General features: G+C 48.3%; 1 protein-coding gene across 7 annotated transcripts in view; it reads right to left on the bottom strand.

The window, feature by feature from the left end:
• LOC112981701 (disks large homolog 1) overlaps positions 1 to 2,571 on the bottom strand; it is a 175,633-nt gene extending 173,062 nt beyond the window's left edge. For 4 of the 7 annotated variants that reach the window (XM_064516828.1, XM_026097547.2, XM_026097548.2 and 1 more), the window contains exons 1-2: positions 2,261 to 2,571; positions 2,042 to 2,173 (exon numbers count right to left, since the gene is read on the bottom strand). In XM_064516828.1, the coding sequence (XP_064372898.1) occupies positions 2,042 to 2,173; positions 2,261 to 2,279 (151 nt within the window). In that variant the 5' untranslated portion in view covers positions 2,280 to 2,571. The remainder of the gene's footprint in view (positions 1 to 2,041; positions 2,174 to 2,260) is intronic. The other 3 variants (XM_026097544.2, XM_026097545.2, XM_026097546.2) reach the window with 1 other exon arrangement.
• Positions 2,572 to 20,031: the final 17,460 nt, after the last annotated feature.

Here is a 20,031-nt window from a genome sequence, read left to right as displayed (position 1 = left end):
ACCATCTTTTCCAGGGAGTCCCCATTGTTCCACCCCCACTCCTTGCCCCATCATACAGTAGTCAGACTACAAAAAGATGTTTCCAGGAAAAACAATAGCCATGAACACCCCGTCACTACTGACAACTCCCCTTATGTATTTCCATGGAAAGAAGAAGGTAAAACGAGAGACTGAAGTTAAGAGCATAAACCGCTTTGAAAGTAAGTCTTCTCTGCTACTATCTTTCAGAGAAACAGTTTGGGAATACACACATACACTCCATAATAAACAACCATTCAATCAATCTGCAAATACAAAGTTAATGCAACACACCCAAGAAGCACGTACCTATTCTGCATGCACTGATCAACTATACCAGACAAAATCTGGGGTCAAATGGTTGCAACATACAACTTCATACAAGATGAGAAAAAGGCTATGTAGTCCACCCAGGCACCACCACCACCACTCCTGTTCTCTGTTCTTGCAGAAAGGAGCCAGCAAATATGAGGTAACAAAGTTTACCAGTACTAAGTGCAGAGCTGATGAGACAACAAAGATCCTCACGTGGATATTAGGAGAGAGCATGTGTTGCAAGTTACAATATCAAAGGCTAATGCCATGTTTTAGATTAGTATCTTGCCTAAAGAAGGGGAGTAGACACATAGTACTTAGTGGATCTTGAAGACAACAAAAAAGAAATGGACACCAACACTACAATTTCCAGAAGGAAAGTAAAAAGCCTAACTGGTGTACTTTAAGTTTCTGATGTAAGAAATCCAGCATGCTGGTCCACCAGTGAATCCTATTTATACATATCCCACAAAGATTAATCTAGTTTTTCACCATGGAGCTAGCTACCATCAACTATTGAAGAGAAACACACAAAGCTTCTGAAGTACAAGATTTCTAGAACTAACCTGTTTCCACAGCTAGCTTTCAAGAACTATCCAGAACTTATCTGATAAAAACACAGCAAGATGACTATCCTCTGAAAAGCTACATGAGAAGAAATGCTCCAAAATAAAACACTCCAAATGCAGCAATGCATATTTATGTTTTGCCTGTCCCCACATTACAAACTCAATTTAGATTCAAAGAAGCTGCAATACTATGAAGTAACACATACACTCATCTGATACTCTAAACATGCAATAAGCTGTGTAAACGCCAAGTCAACAAAAGCAAACTTATACTAGCTAGAATGTTTGTTCCTAAAGAAGTCAGACACAGATCACTATTGATTAAAAGGATACAAAACTTCAAGAGGTTTGTTAGTTTACCTTAAAGAGCAAAATATTTATTCTTTAGCTGACATAAAGATCATGAGAAACTGCATCTCAACACTTCCCTGTAGAAATTTCAAAACAAAGTCAGGATTCTGTAAATTATGCTCATGCTCAGTTTTCAAGCAAACATGTGCAAGAAATTCAAACCTACACACAAATACTTCAACAAGACTTATGTGAACATTTTCAGTGGAGAAGCATTACAAGTACTCTAAGCTAAGAGTGAGCAATGTTTTCCATCATTTGCTGCATATTAAAGTGTAGTGAAAGAAAAAGCTGTAGCCTTCCCTGGGAGATTTGAGTTTTCTTCTCATTCGCTTTAAGTTAACTCCACACATACAAACTTTGGGACGCTTTTAGAGCAGAAATATTCACACAAGTTCTGCTTTAGAATAAAACCATTTCAACTCATTCATTAACCTGTTACATATGGACTCACAGGAAAGGACGCTGCTATAAATTGTTCAGGTAGATAAAAGATGTAAGTGCAGAAACATTCTGCTTTAAGTAGCCCAGAGTAGCACGTCCCAGAAGAAACAACTGCACCGGATTGCACAGCTTTAAGCAGAGCGGGCCGGTCAGGATAGTAACATAAGTTATTTAAAGCCAGGGAATTGCTGATCTCTAACAGCACGTGTGTTACTACGCAAAGCACCACCACGACGAGAAAAAGCTTCCAACACAGCGTCAAGCTCTCGGCAGCTTTCCCCCCCCCGAAGCTGCGAGTTAACGCAGACGACGCGCTGCGCGAGGCGAGCGGAGGCGGCCGTTACCTATGAGCGCCTGGAAGAGGTTGCTCTGGAAGATGCTAATGACGCGCTCGATGGAGCTCCGCAGCTGCCGGTCCTCCGCCTGGCTCAGCTTGGAGCGGTACTCCTCCAGGAGGCGCAGGGCGCGCTGCGTGTCTGCGGGCAGAGAGCGGCCACACGGTCACCGCGCGCCGCCAGCGCCCGCCGCGCCCCTCGGCCCCGCCGCCGCCCACCGCCGCTCACCTTGCTTCCTGACAGGCATGGCGCCCCGCCGCCGCCGCGCTCCCGGCCGCCCCGCAAACTTTGAGCCCCGCGCGGCGCGGCGGGCCAGGGGGCGGCGCGGCTCCCCCTGCCGGCCGGGCGGAGGCGGCCGCGGCGCCGGCCCCGCCCGCCTCCCTGCCCGACCGACCGACCGACCGACCCACCCGCCCGCCGGCCGGCGAGCGGCTCCGCTGGGGCTCCCGCCCGCGCCCGCCGCGGCGCCCCCGCGAGGGAGGGAGGAGGGGAGGCAGGAAGGGAGAACGGGGCCGGGCCGGGCCGGGCGCCGGGGCGGGCCGGGCCGGGCAGCGCAGGCTGGGCTGGGCTCGCGGCCGCTCGCGCCGCCGCCGCCTCCCGCTCGCGCCGCTCGGAAATTCCAAACTTTCCAGCCAAAATGGCGGCCTGGTGGCTGTGGGGAGCGCGCCCCCCCCACGTGACCGGGCCCGGCGGCCGCCCAATCAGAGCACGGCTCGGCTCGGGGCCGGTACCTAGGCGGCGGGGCGGCGGGGGGGAGGAGGCAAGGTGAGCGCTCGCCGCCCGCCTTCAAGGGGCGGGCACTAGGCACTGCGGCCCCGCCCCGCCCGGCCCCGCCCCGCCGGGGGGCGGTGGGACCCGGCCCCGCCCTGCCAGGCCCCGCCCCGCCCCGGGGGCGACCGTCGCCCGCGGCGGCCTGACAGGGTTCGAGGCGGGTCGGCTGAGCCCGTTGTCCCGAGAGTCACCGCCCGGCGCGGGGCCCCCGGCGCGAGCGGGCGCGTTCCCCCGCCAGGGCGGCGAAGCCGGGGGCGCCCCGCGGGGCGCTGTGCCCGTGCTGCGGCGCCGGCTCCGCCAGCTGCGGGAGCTGCCCGCGGGGGCCCGGCTCCGCGCTGCTCGGCGGCTCAGCAGCGCGGCGGCCCCTGCCTGTTGCGGGGTTTTCCCCGCGGGCCGAGGCCGGGCACGGGGAGGGGGGAGCGGGCCTGCGGGGCGGAGGTGAACGACCTGGCGGCGGCCGGGGGGGGGGGGGGGGCTCTCTGCAGCAATAGCTATATACCCATTAATGGGGCAAATGCGTATTTGGTATACAGAGGAACCGGGGGTAATTTAAGTGCCTATATTGGGGAGGTACTTGTTTCTCAGGCATGTGGAAGCTCAAACAGAAGCTCAGGTGTGAAAAACTTCAAACTCTGCGCGTGTGTGTGTGCATATGAGACAGAGACCTAAAAGTTCAAAGCAAATCCTGCTGACGGGGTTTTTGATCCAGGTTTGCATCTCCATTTACACTTTCTTTGATTTAGACACAGCTGAAAATGTGTCTAAAGAGCTTAAACCAGGTGGCTAAAAAGCGTCTCCTAGAAAACTCGTGCAGACTTGAAGTGATTGGTCTGAAAATCAGGACTAGATTTGGCTGTGGTCCTAATCTTAAAATAGGGGAAACTTACACTGCAGCGCACCTAGCCCAGATCTAGAGAAGGCTTCTCTCTCTCACTCCTTCCAATGCTCCCATGTTTCGTAGTTAATTTGCGCTCTGAGTTTCTCTTCCTCCCACAGCTATGTACTGTGAAATTGTTCACATACCTTATTGAAGAAAACACATTATAATATGCATTTAATGTATACTGACATGCATTTCCCATCTTCCTCCGTTCTTGCTGTATTTTTATACTGTCCGAGTTTTGACACTAAGTGGTATCAGTTCATACATATTTTTAAAGAAAAATGTGCCAAGAAGGAGCAATGGCAGAAGCTTCTATTGTTTGGCCTCATCAGTTTTCACTGTTTACAGCAGCAATAAATGTACTTTAAAGGGGCTGTAGTCCTTCTGATGTCAGGGTAATGTATACAGAGGGAGAGGAAGAACAGCCTAAATTTAGCTAGCAGAAAGGAGACATCTGCAGCAGTTAGAGTGGTTTGCTGAGTGACAAAAATGTATTATAACAGAGGAAAAAAATTTTTTTGCAATCAAAGGAACCACCATAAGAAAGAAACTACTTTTTTATAAATTGGATTTGATGTTTCCAAGGCTTTTTTATTTTAAATAAAAGATAATCCCAATGTATATGCTCATTGTGCTGGGAATGGGGGACTAGTCCCATATAACACCCTGAGACAGTATTTATAACTTGTTACTAATGCTCCAGGGAAAAAAAAAAAAAGAAGAAGAAAAGAAACATCAAAGAGAGGGTCAGGATGACGGATCAGCAAGCCAGGAAGCAATTAGGTGAACCTTATTGCACCTCAGAGAGCGGTGTTCATTCCCGGCACTTCTGCTTCAGTTCTCGGAGTTTATTTGTTGCCTGACAGTGGTGGAACCAGACTGCACATTACTAAACTTCAGTATATAAAGTGGTTTTGAGAATCCAGCACATATAGAAAATATCTCAGGAATGAATGACTACATTTATATTTGCACATTGCAGTAAGAGTCTGTATTATAAAATTGCACTCTATTACACATCGTGTTTTTCAGGCTTCAGTTTTCAGGAAATTGGGTAGTTCCTTCGAAGAGGGGAGAAAACTGGGTATAAATCAGAGCGTCATATATGCCACGTTTTAAGCAATATCATTAAATTAAACAATTATAGGCAGCATACAGAAAAGCTTGTACTTAATTTGCGACTGATGTGGTCAGCATGCAAGCCAGCATTATGCTGAGCTCCACATATCTTGGCTTGAGTCCAGCATCACCCTTGGGATAAGAACTCCAGCAGAATTAAGCCAAGAAGCAGTCTGCCTCCACTGTAGCCTCCTTGCCCACGTTAGTGGCTGGGGATCTGACAGATGGCCCCTCTCCTCCATGACGCTCTCACCATTAAAAGCCCTTCTTTTGCAACTGCTGCCAGCAGCCTGTCTGGGACCGAACCTTCGGCAAGGGCAGGAGTCTCGCTGCAAAGCACCTATTGCTCCGCTTGTTCAAGGAGATTGTGCTTAGGGGCATACGCTGTGTGAGAGCGTGCAGCTTTGGACAGCCAAGACGCAGGCACAACTAAAGTTTGTTGTCCAGATGCAGAGAAACATCCATAACCTGATCTTAGCCCACACCATCCATGCACGAGGGGAAAAGCGGGCTCTGTGCAGGAGGCCACTAAGGCCTGCTTACAAACCCATAATTAAACAGAGACCATGTTTTCTCATTTTGAGAAGCTGCCAGAGCTTGTTGGGAGCTGCCTGCTCTGAAACCGATCACAGCAGTGACCCCAGCTGGGGATTTGTACCTGCCTGTGCACCAGCTCCTCAGGCAGACCCACTGCCAGAGGCTGCTTTGGAAATGGCTCTTTGTGCTCTAGAGGTGTCACCTGCACAGCTGGCACCTCGCTGCACGGGGACAGGGGATGCTTTCCGACTTCCTATGCCTTGCAGCCATCACGCTTTGGGCACAGGTAGGGCAACATGACACGGAGCGGGGGACTTCACTTCAGTTTTCCTGTGAGCCTTGAGTCCCGATGGAATATGTTGACTGTCATGGAGACCACTCAGGATGGGAATATAAGTAAAACTGTCTTGCTGCTGGCACCACATGCAGTGACTGGATAGGTACAACAAGTTCAGAGCAGGAGATTTCAAGAAACATCGGCTAGATCCACACACGCAATAGCAATCAATGCAGTGATGGCCACCTGGAAAATAAGACAAAAGGGACAAGGGACGTCACCACATTGCAAAAGTTTGCAGTAATCAGAACAGCCCAGAAAACACAAGAGTGACATGAGCTCTGACAATATCCATTTAGGGAGGATGGGCATTACAGTAGAAGGTGAGGTAGACTAACGCAGTAAATAATGGTACAATTACTCATTTCAAGTTGGACATGGATATATAAGCTGGCTGGCATATTGCTAGAATTGATAACTTCAGCAAAAGAACTGCTGTCTGTTGAAGAGTAATGAGTAAAACTCGGGAGTTTTTGATATTTGAGTTACTAGTGAAAATACTTGAGAACAATAAAATTGATGCTTTGTATATCTTATGTTTGTCTTCTGCTTAATGCCTAGAGTCTAAAAGCAGTCACCATATGAGCATACAGCACAGATGATTTCACTTTTTCATAAGGAACTGGGAATTGTTACTCATAAAAGGATCTCTGACAGCTGCGGAAAGCTTTCACTTCACTTCCCTTGCAGCAATGCGATGTTTCACAGTTAACTGGGGGAGCAATGAAACTAATGAAGCCTAATTTCCTCTAGCTAATAAGGAATGAAGTCTGACGGAAGTTAGCTTGTTCATTACGCCTCACCTCATCTGGATTCTCTGATGTGTGATAAGATTGGATCGCGTACCACAGCCTTACCTTCCAGGAGCTGGGCACTGGGAGAGTGTCTTTACTTTATCAGCGGTAATTGTGTGGGTTACAAGAGATGCTGACAACTTCTTATGGAAAAGTTCTGCTTAAATGACAGCACAGCATGGTAGCATGTCTTTTTCTTGCAAAAGCTACCAGGTGTAGCCAATTTTCAAGAGGCTACTGAAGATTAAAGCTACTTTTTTCATTATATTGTGTGATTATCGTGTCCCACAGTCCACTGAGTCATGTGCCTGTCATATAAAATTAGTGACCAGTCAAAATACCAGCTCACTCCTTTCTACTGTCTTTGTTGCTGTGGGTAAAATGAGTTGCTGTTTATCACACAGAAATCAATACACTGTGTTCTCAGTGCCCTTAAGTGACCCAAAATTATTCCAGTTGTTAAAGTCAAAGTTTTATTAAAATCATAATTTAGCTTATTTAAATAATCCTACTCAATAGAACTCTTATGGGATCATCTTACGCATCTCTGATTCTTTGATTTTAATCTTTCTTACACAAAGAAGAGAGTTTTCCCAATAACACAAGCTTTGTATTTTTAATTTGTGAACTCCATTGTGAGTTTATGTGATATGTTTGTGATCCATTGTTCGTCCTTGTAACTGAAATTTCTCTCAGATTAGTTGGAACTGGATCTGAATACAAGGATCCAGTGACTCCTTTATTCTTCCAGCTGAACGTGACCAGTAGATGAACATGTTCCTGTTTACAGGGACGGTATGAGAGAATTGGAGGTTTTTTTGTGTATCTAAAGTTCTCTCAAGTTGTGCAGTTCATGTGCTCTGCAGTTATTTGAGCTGTCATTCAAATAGGAATTTAATTGCAAGGGTATAAACTAATCTGATCTTTCTTTTGCCTTCGTATTAAAATATATTTATTCAGTTTGGAACAGTTCACAATCCTTCAAAAGAGTGAGTTTTATTATTCCAGCAACTTCAAGAACCAGAGAATTACGAGGAATGTGGAATATGTGACTTCTAGTTCCTTCTTAAAAATATTTTATTTACATGTGTTTATATTTACCTAATGAACAGCGTAACTGGAATTTCTATAAACAAGTAAAGTTCAGTTCCTGACTGCTCATGCTCAAATGCCTTCAGGAAGGCTGTAAAATATCTAAACCAAAAGCATATGAAACACAATATTAATTTAACTTTTAACAATTACAGCTAATATGACATGCATCAACCTAGATCATCTTCCTCCACACTTTCTATAATCAGGACCGTGTTATATAATATCAGCTTAACAGCTTCATAGTTGACTTCCTGATGTAAAGATAAACGTCATTATATAACCTGCCTATTTTAACTTTCCAAGTCAAATTAAGCAGTATGGTGTATTGTATGGAATGAACCTGCCTGTGTGAAACACTGACCTCAGAAACAAACCCTCGGAGAATGAACTCGATGCTCTTCAGCAGTGCTTTCCTGGGAGGAGTTGCTTTGGTCAAATAAATATTTTGATCACATAAATATTTACAGATGTGTTTTAGAAAGTTAACTTTGGAACTTTTCTATGATCAGGTGTAACCCATTTGAAACAAAATCTATTCAAAATAAATGTAACCCTTCATATCATATAAACATATCGCAAAATCCCCCCCAAAACCCAGCAAGGTCATCTAATTCAGATAAAACACAAGAAAATGCTGGTTAAACCTCACTGTAGCGTCCAGATGCAGACTGTAATGAATAGCACCTTCTCCCAGCAAGCACATAAGCCACTTCTATGCGAGGAGGTCTGGTGCTTCTCCCTCATTTCTGTGGCACAGTCTGCAGCACCCCTCGAAGCGGGGCTGTGCTGGCTGCTTTTGCTCTGGGCTAATCTTCCGGCAGTCGCTCCGCGGAGGAGCTTCCTCCTCAGCAGGAGCCCTTGCAGCGTCCTGGCACCGGGTCAGGCGTCCGTGCAAGCCTGCCCGCCACGGGAGGACAGAGTGCGGTGTGCCTTACCCCTGCGGCTCGGCAGCACGCAGCACAGCAACGCCGTATCGCAGCCGGATGCTCTCGCCTCCTCGACCCGCGTAATGAGCCACTTGTAGCGGAGAGCAGGGGATTGCGGCCAGCCCTGTGCCTCTTGCACAACAGCAGGGGCTACAAACTGCCGCTGCCACCACGTTGTCTGTCACACGCACCTGAAGGAACAAATACTCTTTGTATTTTGGGGCTATAGACACATGCAGGGTTAGGTGAATGAAAAACTAGAAGAGGAGCTTGGCAGTGATCAGTTCTTACAGAAATGCCTAACAAAGTCATATTTGTCAGAAAGTACCATTTTTAACAGCTAAGAATCACTCTTGTAGTAAGAGTGCAAGATGTCAGGATGTTCTGGTTCTCACCAAACATTGAATATTTCCAGACGCCGTAGGCCCACACCAAGTGTGTGGCCCTCTTCTAGTAATCCCAGTTTCTCCTGAGATGACAGACAACTTATTTAAAATCCAAAATGACTTCTTTCTGTGCAAACACCTACCTTTTAGGCTCACAGGATAAATGAAGCAGTATATATCTGTGAGCCCTTAGTGGGAGAGCAGACTGCTCGTTTGGCATTCACAGAAAGTCATTCCTTCTGCAACATCCTGCTTGTTGCAGATCACTCTGCAATGATACCCCAGGCAGGAGCTTCCCATCACTCATTAACATTTACTGCCCCTCCTCAGGCCCTCCTGCTCAGGCTGGTAGAAGTTTTCTACAAACAGATCAGTTGAGAGAAGGGGTGAATGGAGCCGGCGTTCTCAGTCGGCCCTCAAGGCTACCTCTGGTGGTGAGCAGGTAATTGAATTATCAGGCACACCTTTCCTTTAATGGATATTTTGCTTACTTGTTTGGGTAGAAGACTGGGGAGGATAAAGGTGAGTATGTTTGATAGCTATGCAAAGGAAAAGAGAGGTGCTAAAGAGGAATGCATCTAGAGAATTCAAGGAAAGTTTTGTCTTGTTTGGAATTTTATGAATAGTTTGCATTGTAGGAGGTAGAGGCTGATGGTGACTGAAGCTGCAGGATGAGTCCTCCAGTGTCCAGGTGAGCAACTGCAGAGCTGCAGGAAACCTGTGAAACTGTCCAGCTGAGCAGAGATCTGCTGGTGAGGAGCACCTACCCTACAGATGCTGCAGAGCTCGTCCACAGTGACTGCATTGTGCTCCCCCCTGCAGGTGCAGTGAGGGTTTGGTGGCGCTGAACTCATCTTAACAGCATCCTGCAGTGCTCGCATGGCCTTTCTGCTATAACCTGTTACGTGTTTAGGGGCCGGAGGTGGTCTTGTAGACCTGCTCTGTTTTCAAGAAAGGACTGCTGGAAGCCATCACATGGTGTTCCCTAACCATCATAACTCCTGTGACTCCTAGTGGTATTGCGTCTACTCTTGCTGAACATAGAAGAGGCTGTCAGAGTCCAAGGGAACCGGTTACTGATTCATGTGCAGATCCCAGTTTGCCCTTTCATTAAATCTTCTGCAATAGACATCTCATTTAAGCTTTATAGCTTGCATATCACCTTTTTCTTGCCCCAATTAAATACTATTGCAAGCTTTAACAATTGCACAACTTCTCTGATGGTAAGCTCCCAAGAAGCTTATATTAGAGTCTCAAAATCAGAACTACTTCTGGACATGGTGACCTAAGCCCTTTGCTGCTCTTGGCACTTGCTTGCATGGACAACTAATGTCTCATCTGGGTCCAAGAATCTTGTTATATGTGCCTTAAAGCTACAGGGAAGCTGGCATGCAACAATCAAGCACTCACACTCAGAGAAAACAAATACCATCATGCATAAGTTTATATACCTGCTATTTACCACTTACAATCCATTACCTTTATTCCTTACATTTGCTTTTTGCCCTCAAAATACAGTATTTTTCGAAATAATTCATCATTTTTTCTTAATTTCAGGTTTTCATAACAGAAAAAAATCCTCCACTAAAGATGGCTGTGTTTTTTGCATGGTAAAAAGTGCCACACCACAGCAGATAGATTAGATCAGCAGATAGGGTTATCCTGATGGCCCTATGCAAAACACCAGTGAGACCTCACCTGGAATAAAATTCTGAAAAATAAAATAATAAAAAATAAACCTTGGCCACCTGTGTCCAAGGAAGGTGAATTCACAGTAGAAGAGGTTAGAGAAAGGCTCCTGGGCTGACAGAGGGAGTGGGACACCTGCGATACCTCAGATCAGCGAGGCAACTGAGGATGAAAGCAGAAGGCTTCCTGGGGACTAGAGTAGTGAGGTCTGAAACTGCTTCCTAATTAGAAGAGTGCAGATAAGCCACTGAACTAGTTTTATGGTGGGACTTTATCAAATCATGTATCACAGTAGTCTGACACAGTAAAACGTGGGCCCCTAAGTGCACACAGTGTCCTTTCAATCCCATTTCCAGTTGACTTGGTGCCTTTCACCTCAGATATTTGAAGACTGCACCACGTATTTAAAAAGAAAGATAAACTTCACAACCAAATCCAGGCTCCATCTGCATTGAACTTAGTATATATGGAGGGGAAACAGGGTACAACGATGTAGGTTTTGTTTTGGCTTCGTTCTGCTGAATTTACCCTCCGCGCCCCCGTCACACCTGAGCCTTCATTCTTGACGTTGCTGGGGTCCTCTGGTCGCTGAGCTGGACCTTGCTGGAAGGTGCAGCACCTTCAGGCTATCTAGCTGCTGAACGCCAGGTGCCCTGAGGGCTATCCTGACAGCTGGGACAGCTCTAGCACAGCAACATAGCAGGTACGTGCTTACATGCTGAGGTGGGGAGGGGGACACGGACTGAGAACTCCACAAGGATTTCTCTTCTAAGTGTTTTATATTTAATCGCATCAAGAAAGGGACAAAAATCAGCTAGCGAGGGGAGCAGTATCACTCTCAGGAAAGCTGCACTGAATTTGTTTGTGCCCAAGGCTTGCTATGAACTTCCAGCCCCATGCACTAAGGGTAGACACAGTCAGAGCTCGGAATGCAGTCATGACTGGATTAAAGAGCTTCTATTTACTTCCCTCATAGAGATAGCTTAGTATACTCACAGGTCTCCTGGCCTAATGCAAATGTAGAGCATGCCTCATATTTCAGAAGCTCACTAAGAATTTTCTCTATTATTAATTAAAATCTCATTTTATTATAATTCTATCACATGCTGGAGGGAGCATCCAGTTTCATTGCTAACAGTTAATTCAGACTCTCTGAAGATGTTCTGTCTTTTAAAGCAAAACCAGCAGTCCAAAGAAAACTATATCCCTATTTATGGCATCACATTACAATTCACATGGGATTAACTAACTCTGTTTCTAATCTCTTTAATGATATAATATCATGAAACATGCTTTCTCTGTTAATTATTGTTTGTTAAGACTATTTATGCAGGGTACATCTTTGGCATAGTTCCAGTGAATTTCTGATGCATCTTTGGGCTTCTTTTTCTTCTGCTTTGGCTTAATGTAACTACAAATGATAATTCTGTAGTTAGTCCTTGCAGAGTGAGCCACATGCTCTTATTTATCTCAGAAAGAAACAGCTCACATCTTCAAAGAATTAGCAACTGAAGTATGCTAAAATCTATCTGTGGTTGGAATTAGATCCTAGATACCAATCAGGTCTGGGTTTTTTTATATACATACTGACTTGCAAGCATCAAGGAAAAGTTGCATGAGACTAAAGCAGCCCCCTCAGCTCTCACTTGCTTGGCTCCTTATGTAGACTTCATCTGTATTTCTGCAATTAGCCAGGAAGTCTCCAGCTCTGCTGCTGCCGCGGGTCCGCGCTGCCCCAGCACATGCAGCCCGTGATCTCCACGCTGGGCCACCACGGCCCGCTGACCACGGTTGTACCAGCGAGGGGGCCAAAAAGATTCGTCTGACTTTCAGACCTTATTGATTCGTGGTGCTTCAGAAATTCAACTTCCCATGCTGTAAGTGTTAGTAAGTAAACTATGTGGTCTAGCCCCAGTAAGTTTAAATTAACATTTCCACACAATCCAAACCCTTGCTGCTTTTTGTATTTTTGTGGCAAGTTATTTCTGTAAACTCTTTGGATGGAAAGTACTTTTGAAAAATGTGGAAAACATATAAAACTCCTCCAAATACCCTGCAGATTTTAACAGCCCACACATGGACCAACTCCATTTTATTGCGGGTGCCCGCATTGGAAAGCAGCCTGCCAGCCCTAGGCAGCCAGGCTGCAGCCCCTCGCAACAGCGGCACTGCTGGAGCCAAGGAAATTGCTCCACAGGCAGCACAGCCAGGATGAAATCATTAGCCTGATACCTCAGCAGTTTCAGCAATTGTATAGATTGGAAGTAGAATGCAGGCTTTCATTTTAGAGCCCCTAAAAGCTTTTGAGTGTTTGCGCAAACCCGAGGAGGACTTCTTTAGCCCCGCACGGTGTCCTTAGGCAGCCCATCCTGCAGAGCTGCACACACCGTTGGAGGGTGTGGATGAGGAAAACCATTCAGGTAGATGGAAAGAGAAGGTGGAGCGTGGGAACTGCAAAACCAGCACCATGGCGAGCCCATGTTGGTGGCATAGCCCCACTAGCAGGGACCTGCAGTGCCCAGGCTCATCGCACGCGCTCTGGGCTTGCTGCTCCGTCTCCTGGCGGCCTCTCCAGCCTAGGAAGCCCAGAGCAGGGGGTGTCTGCTTCTCCCTCCCCTTCCACCTCCCCCCAGACAGCACCTCTCCATATGTGCTAACGGGAAGCTCAGTGGAGGACCGAGCTCCCCTGAGGAGCTCAGATCACTCCAGCGCTCTCAGCCAGAGACAGGCTCTGCACGGCCCCCGGAAGCTGCTGGGGACAGGCTGCCCTGGGCAGCATGGCACTTCAGGGACCCCCAGGAGCTGTCTGGGGACACGAGCACTCTGCCGTGGCAATTGTTTTGGTGTAAGCCGAGCATTGGCTCCACCAGGGGAGAAAAAAATTCTTTGCCTTACTAAGGGGCTATATTATGTGGACTTTCATCTTTTAACTGACCCCTCCACACATTCTCAATTTGTTCTCAATTTGATATGATTCATCTTTACTTACACTTCAATTACTTATTCCTTCTCCTATTAGCTAGCATTTCATTAACAGTACTTGAAGAGGCCCCGTGTAACTTGGGGCTGTACCATGTGCAGACGGTGCCCTTCGCTTTGGCCGGCGCTGCTTTGGGGAGGCAGCCCATGAGCACCTCTGCGCAACCCCGCCGGAGAGAAACATGCAGTGAAGCTTCTCTTCCTATGAAGCTTCCCTGCGGTCTCACGCGTCTGGGATCCTTTAACTCTGCTCTGTACACTTCTGTTCTGCTTGTGTGTAGTTTGCCTTGCCGCTCACTAACATAACATTCAAACTGATTTAACATCAGTAAGGATATCTTGAAAGGTTTTGAAGACCTCTCGATTATCGTTCCTGAACTCTGTAAGCTCCTAGGACAGGTGCTGTGCAGGCAGCCAAAGGAGACCTTTCTGTAAGCTATCTTATCAAAGTACCTGAACATTGCCGTAGAAGGACACAAACATTTGCTCTGTGCCGTCTTAGATTAAACTGATAACAAAAAATATCAAAACTCTCTACTCCAATTACACCTGCCCGCTGAGAAATGGGTTTTAACTAACTTTTTCACATGTTAAAACAGCCATCAGATTGTAAATCCTTTCAGTCATCACCAATTAACAATATTGGTTGACTAAATACTATATAGCAAGTTATCCAGGTTAACTAGCACATTCTTTTGAAATATCCTTTTTTTATTCCACAGAATGAATATTTTGAAACAAAGCTGAGCAGGGGCATGGGGAGGTTCTAAATTAGCAATGTTATTGTGTGCCCATCTGTGGCTTTCCAAGTCTGGCACTCCAAAACCAAATGCTTTAAACCATTACAACAACACTAGGAAAGGCCTAGCCTCCACTGAGCAACGTTTTCACAGATAAGTAAAGTAACAGATTTCACAATGGGGAAGGTGGCTAGATTGTTTGCCCTAATAAATATTTCTGACAATTTTGCCATGCTACATTACGGCATGAAGGTCTCTACAGTCTCTCATTGTTTCTCCCAGCTATTCAAAACCCTCGCTCGTGGGCTCCGAAGGAGCAGCCTCTGCAGTTTTTCTGCCCGTATCAGGCCACTGAACGGTTGTGACCTGTGGGAATGTTTGCAAGGGGACATGTGTGTTTTTAATGCAGTCAGCTAGCATCCTCCACAACAGAGCAGCATGTCTTAGCCTGGCTGTGGGACTTTCCTGCCCGACCCCAATGCTGCTAGATTCCGGGTGCAGCTGCAGAGCCAGCTCCATTTCTGGCAGGTTCATTACAGTGTTTGTAGCTGCTGCAGAGTTAACGGGGGGCTGCTGCTCTCAATTTGCGAAAAGCAACAACTAAAGTTTCCCCATGCCTCGACTGTGCCGAGGAAGCAGAATTACCACGCGATCAGGCTGACGAAGGACGGAGGGGCTCACGCAATGCCCAGCTGGGGCTGGAGTCGGTGCAGCTGAGGGCACGAGCGCAGCCACGTGCTCTCCTCCCCAAGGCCGGTGCGCTGGAGCTGCCAGCACACCCCTTCGGCAGGGGCCCGAGGCCAGAGTCGGGTCCAGCAAAAGCCCTTGGCGGTGGCCCTTTTCCCTGCCTTCCCAGAAGGGCAAAACTAACTCCGGCCCCGGAGTCCTGGCTGGCGGAGGAAGGGCAAGGGCTGCACAGGAGCCGGTCCCAGAAACCCACCAGGGCTCTGCCGGAGCAGCAGGAATGGGATACCCCAGCCCTGTTTATCACTTTGTGGGGGACTCTGCTGCGAAAGCCCCCCTGCCTTCGAAAGGCGAGAGCTTTACCGCTGGACCCCACAGCCTGGGACAGCTGCGGTCGGTGCTCTGTGACCATCTGATAGTTTTCCTCAAGGACAAAAGGAGCCGTTGTGCTGGTCCGTGACACTAAAAACAGAATAGGAAAAAAAAACATACGCAACTGGTTACGTATAATTGTCCCAAGTTCTTACAGGATTGCATGGAAAATAGACACGGAAACTTCACAGATTTTCAGATGACTCACAGACCGCACGGGCCCGTACAGGTACAGGGGCAGATTTCTGGGAGCCACACACAGTCTCCTGCAGGGGCCGAATATCAGCGTGAGTGGCGGGGAGGAGGAGAAATGTGACTTTTTATCACATAATGAGCTACTTCAACGTTGCCCGTCCAAGGATAGGGATGGAGCGGAGCCTCACGAGGGCTGGATCCCATCAGCACTGCAGAGTCGCCCGGCGCTTCCAACGCACAGGATCTATTTACTGGAAACTTTGGAGCACAGTGAAATTTAAGGGGGTGAGAGGCAATTATATTCCCAAATAATTTGCTTTTGTTGAAACTGGTCTTTGAAGAACTCTATAGGAGGCCACAGCCTGGCAGAACAGGGACGTCACGTGGGACCCTGGCAATATCTGGGGTTTGTGAAAGCAGCTGGAAGCAATTTTGTCTGAACGCTAATAATGTTTAAATGTGGACAGCCGAGCTCAGATGCAGAACAAGACGTCTGCCCCATAGAGGCCTGAGGAGCTGTACGTGCTTAGCTTGGTCCGAGTGTATCCTGAAGTACCGTAATTAAGGTTCAGCTGAACTTCTCTAGTCAAAGAGGGGGCTTGCTGCCACGGTCAGTTCCCGACACCAGGAAGGTGCCTGGACCTGCTGTCAGCTGAGGGGGAAGAAGGACCAAAAGCCATTTCACCACCAGCAGTTCAGCACCACCGCCCGAGGGCCCCCAAGAGCTAATGAGGCCGTTGGCCGTCCGGAAAGTGAAACTGCAGCATGGATCCTGCCACTTCCCACGAGCAGCACGAGACCGGGCAGACGCTTATCAGTGGTGGCCCGCAGGCGGCAGATGCTCTGGCCTTTGGCAGCCGCAGCCACTCACGTGTTTCCTGCAGCAGTAATGTTTCCTGAGGGAGAAATGGAGGCTGAGGGAAAATTTCTTTTTGACCATAAGCTCGGCAGTTACCAGGCTCACAGGGAATTTGTTGGACAGTTCTGGGAGGCTTGTCCACTTGTCCCTGGTTTTTAGACTGTGAATGGACCCTATAGAGTGAAATCCACCACTAGATGCTTGTCCGAACAGAGGAATCTCACAGCACAGCCGTGCAGAGAGTTAAAAAAAAAAAAAAAGAAAGAAAGAAAAGAAAAAAGAAAAAAAGGAAATGCTTGCTTAGGAGATCCCATTAGAACAGAGGAGAAAGAAATGTTTCCCCCCCCCTATTATTTTTTCTGCAGCAAATTCCTGCATAAGACTTCCTCTGCACAGTACAAGTGTTACCTGGAGCCCCTGTCCAAATAAAATTTCCACCAAAAAATGGGATTGTTTTGCCTGAAAGCATCTGAGGCCCAGAGAAAGTCTGTCCAGTGGGATGCAAATTTCTGTTTGAGATCTGTGCTTAGGGAGGAAACTGTTCTGGGACATTTGACTTTGGGCAAGGCCTGTGATCTGCAGCTTGTACCGTGTTAGAAAACAGCATTGTCACTACGGCGGAGACATCCAAGAACAGCAGTAGAGTTGCTCTGCTTCTGGGGTGAAAGTTTTGCCCCAAAGTTTCTGATGGGCAATACCCTTCCGACAGGGCTGCTCTTACATTAAAACTGATTTGGTGAAGGAGAAGAGAGGCAACTGTCTCGATCCAACAATAAGTGAGAAAAAGATGGAATGACAGGAATAAAACACCCGTCTCTGAGCTGTCAGAACGTATCTACTGGTACGGGAGCAGGCAGGAAGGCAGCAGAGGATAGAAAGCCACAAAAGGAGTTCAAAAGCAGTGATCAGTGGTGAAAGTTTACTTCCCCAAGCCACTCAAGGAGTTTGGACACTGAGCAGTAACTCGTGTGTTCGCAGCTGATTACAGTGCTTGTCAGCAGCCTCCTGTCAGCCTCTGCAGGAACAGCGTTATCTGCTTTTAAACACACAGCTGGGGCAGTTTTCCTAGCAGCCCTGTACCCCAAGGTCCCAGCTAGGGCATGTGGAGGATGTAGATAAGGATTAGAGTCTCTTTGAGCTCCCCAAACTACCACGGCACCTCAACGCCTTGAAACCTAGGGGTAACTAAGAGAAAAGGGGAAATCTAGCTCACCTGGCAGATCCACTTGGGGGAGGCCCACAGCTCCCCAGCCCAGGCAGCATCCATCGACAGGAGGGCCTGACGTGGGAGGAGAGCGGGGCCAGAGCTGCCTCCATTTCCACGTGTGCCGGCACACCTGGCCATGGGTACCGACATGGGTTTTGTGCCCCCAAACAGGGCAGCGCGGCCCCTCCTGGGCTGCCCTTTCTCAGGCACGCCGCAGGACCTCCGCGCGGGGCAATTCATCTCCAAACGCACCTCAGCAAAAATAAAGCAAGCAAGAATAAATCCATGCATTGCCAGCACTGCGCAAGTCCCACAGCCCATTCGCTTGCAGCTGGTGCCCTCCGCATCCTGTCCTCGACTCGAGCAAGATCAAACCTTCACAGAGAAGCAATCCCCTGTTAGGAAATGTCACTAAATAGACAAGCCCTGCGAGTCCTGTGCAGCTTTCAGACAGTGCTAATCTTTCCCACAAATTGGCAATTTAATTAATTAATTTAGATTTAAAGTAATAAGGATGTCTTTGTAAGAGCTCTAGCATAACTGATCATGAAATAAATGTGATCTAATCATATCTCACTAATATTGCTGTTTTCTCCCCAGGCAGCTGGCTGGGGAGCTGGGTGCCTGCCCGCAGGAGAGCCGGGGCAGTACGCAGCCCCGCTCCGGGGACCGCTGAGCCCCCCAGCAGCCGGCCCAGGGAGGCAGGGTCTGGGGCCAGGGACCTCCCTGATCCCACACGGGGGCCATGAGGGGCTTCGCTGCAGCAGCGAGGCCCACAGAGGCCACGCTCTGAGCAGGAGAAAGGACATCAAGCCTTTTGAAGAGGAAACTCAGGCAAATTTAGTAAGTCTAAGTCACTTCCCTGTTGGGCAGCAGAGTTAACTTTTAGGAGAACAGGCGCTGGATGGAGGCTCAGCTCAGTGGGGCATTTCTAGGCGCTCCTTCCATCGCGAGGAGATGAGAGACGAAAGGCAACGCGCATGCCGGGAGCTCCCCGGCCCCCAGGGACCCACAGGAGCTGGGGTTCACCTGCACCTCAGCTGGCCCTGGGAACAGCCCCAAAGCCGCTCGTCCCTGCAGACAGCAAGGGGAGGAGCGCAGCAGCGGTTCGGTGCAGAAGAAAGCAGGGTGTACGTGTCCCTCGGTGCAAGGCGTTGGCAGCAACAGCTTTCTGCTGCTCTCTCTGTGTGCAAAGGATCAGAGGGGACTATGATGTGGGCTGAAGGTTTCTTTTGCATCCTCTGTGGTAAGTTAATTGCTGTTGATTACAAACCCAGCTCGATCTTATTAATTTGCAACAGAGAACAACAGCAGTTATTTAAGAGCGAGATGCCTTTGCATCCAGCTCCTTGAGCATGAAATTCTCACGTTATTTAACAGCATGGTACGAGGCTGTTTAGCAAACAAATAGCATGTAGATCTGAGAAGGGGCCAAGAGCGACCGAGAGGCAGATAATAGCTACCTGATTACTAACACAAGGTGTTAACACCAGCTCCTCCATTAGGGCAGCAGCTGGCAGCCTGCTCTCATGGTGACCAGGCAGCATGGGCGGACGGGCTGGCTTTTGCCCTCTCTTTCAGCTCTTGCTGGTGTCTGCTGGCAGCCCATGGAGCTTGCTGCACACTTGGGCTGACTCACATTTGCACATGAGGAGCAGTGCTGTCCCTGTACACCAAGGCGGAGAGCAAGTGAGGAAAGAGGAGAGCTGAGAGGTGAAGTGACATGGTCCAGGTCACGCAGTGAGCCAGCGGCAAAGCCGCATGCAAGGCCTCAGTGAGATGAGCAACACGGGCTGGGCACGGTGCCCCGAGCTCCCCGCGGCAGCCAGGGGCTGCGTGTTTGCTGCTGGACATAGAAGCTGCTAGACTTCCTGCAACGCAGGACTGCTGAACAGCCCTGCAGGTAACACCCCCCCCCCCCCCCCCCCCCAGATATTGTGGCAGGACAGGAGGAAGAGCTGCAATTCCACCTGATGTCTCACCTAAAGCCTCCTTTGGCCCTGCCAGAGGAAGCAGAAGGAGCAGGATGAGTCCATGCTCTGTAGTAGGTGCTGAAGAAGGAGGCGGGTGATGCAATTTGTCTGCAGCTGATACCCTGGTGTATGCCTGAGGGGAGCTTTACTGGACAGTCCCACGCTGTCTCTTGAATAAAATCATTTCCTATTGCTATGAGAAGGAAAGCAGCTTCTGTGCATGATGCTTGGTTTATTTTTATTCTAATGCAGCAGCAAATAATTGCTTTTCATAACAAATATTTAAGAGCAGGGATTGTAATAAACCTGCGTTTTACATTATTTCCTTTTGTTCAAATGCCATAGTGTTGCTTACGCAGCTCTGCGGCGTGCCTGCTGTCTCGCTCAGCTTGTATTCCTCCCTCGCAAAGGGATGGAGCAAGAGCAGCTCTACTAAGCTGCTGATTTCTCTGT

Source organism: Dromaius novaehollandiae, chromosome 9, assembly GCF_036370855.1.
Source record: "Dromaius novaehollandiae isolate bDroNov1 chromosome 9, bDroNov1.hap1, whole genome shotgun sequence".
Lineage (NCBI taxonomy): Eukaryota > Metazoa > Chordata > Aves > Casuariiformes > Dromaiidae > Dromaius > Dromaius novaehollandiae.
The sequence above is the reverse complement of the archived record's forward strand: the minus strand, read 5'-3'. Positions and strand labels throughout refer to the sequence as shown.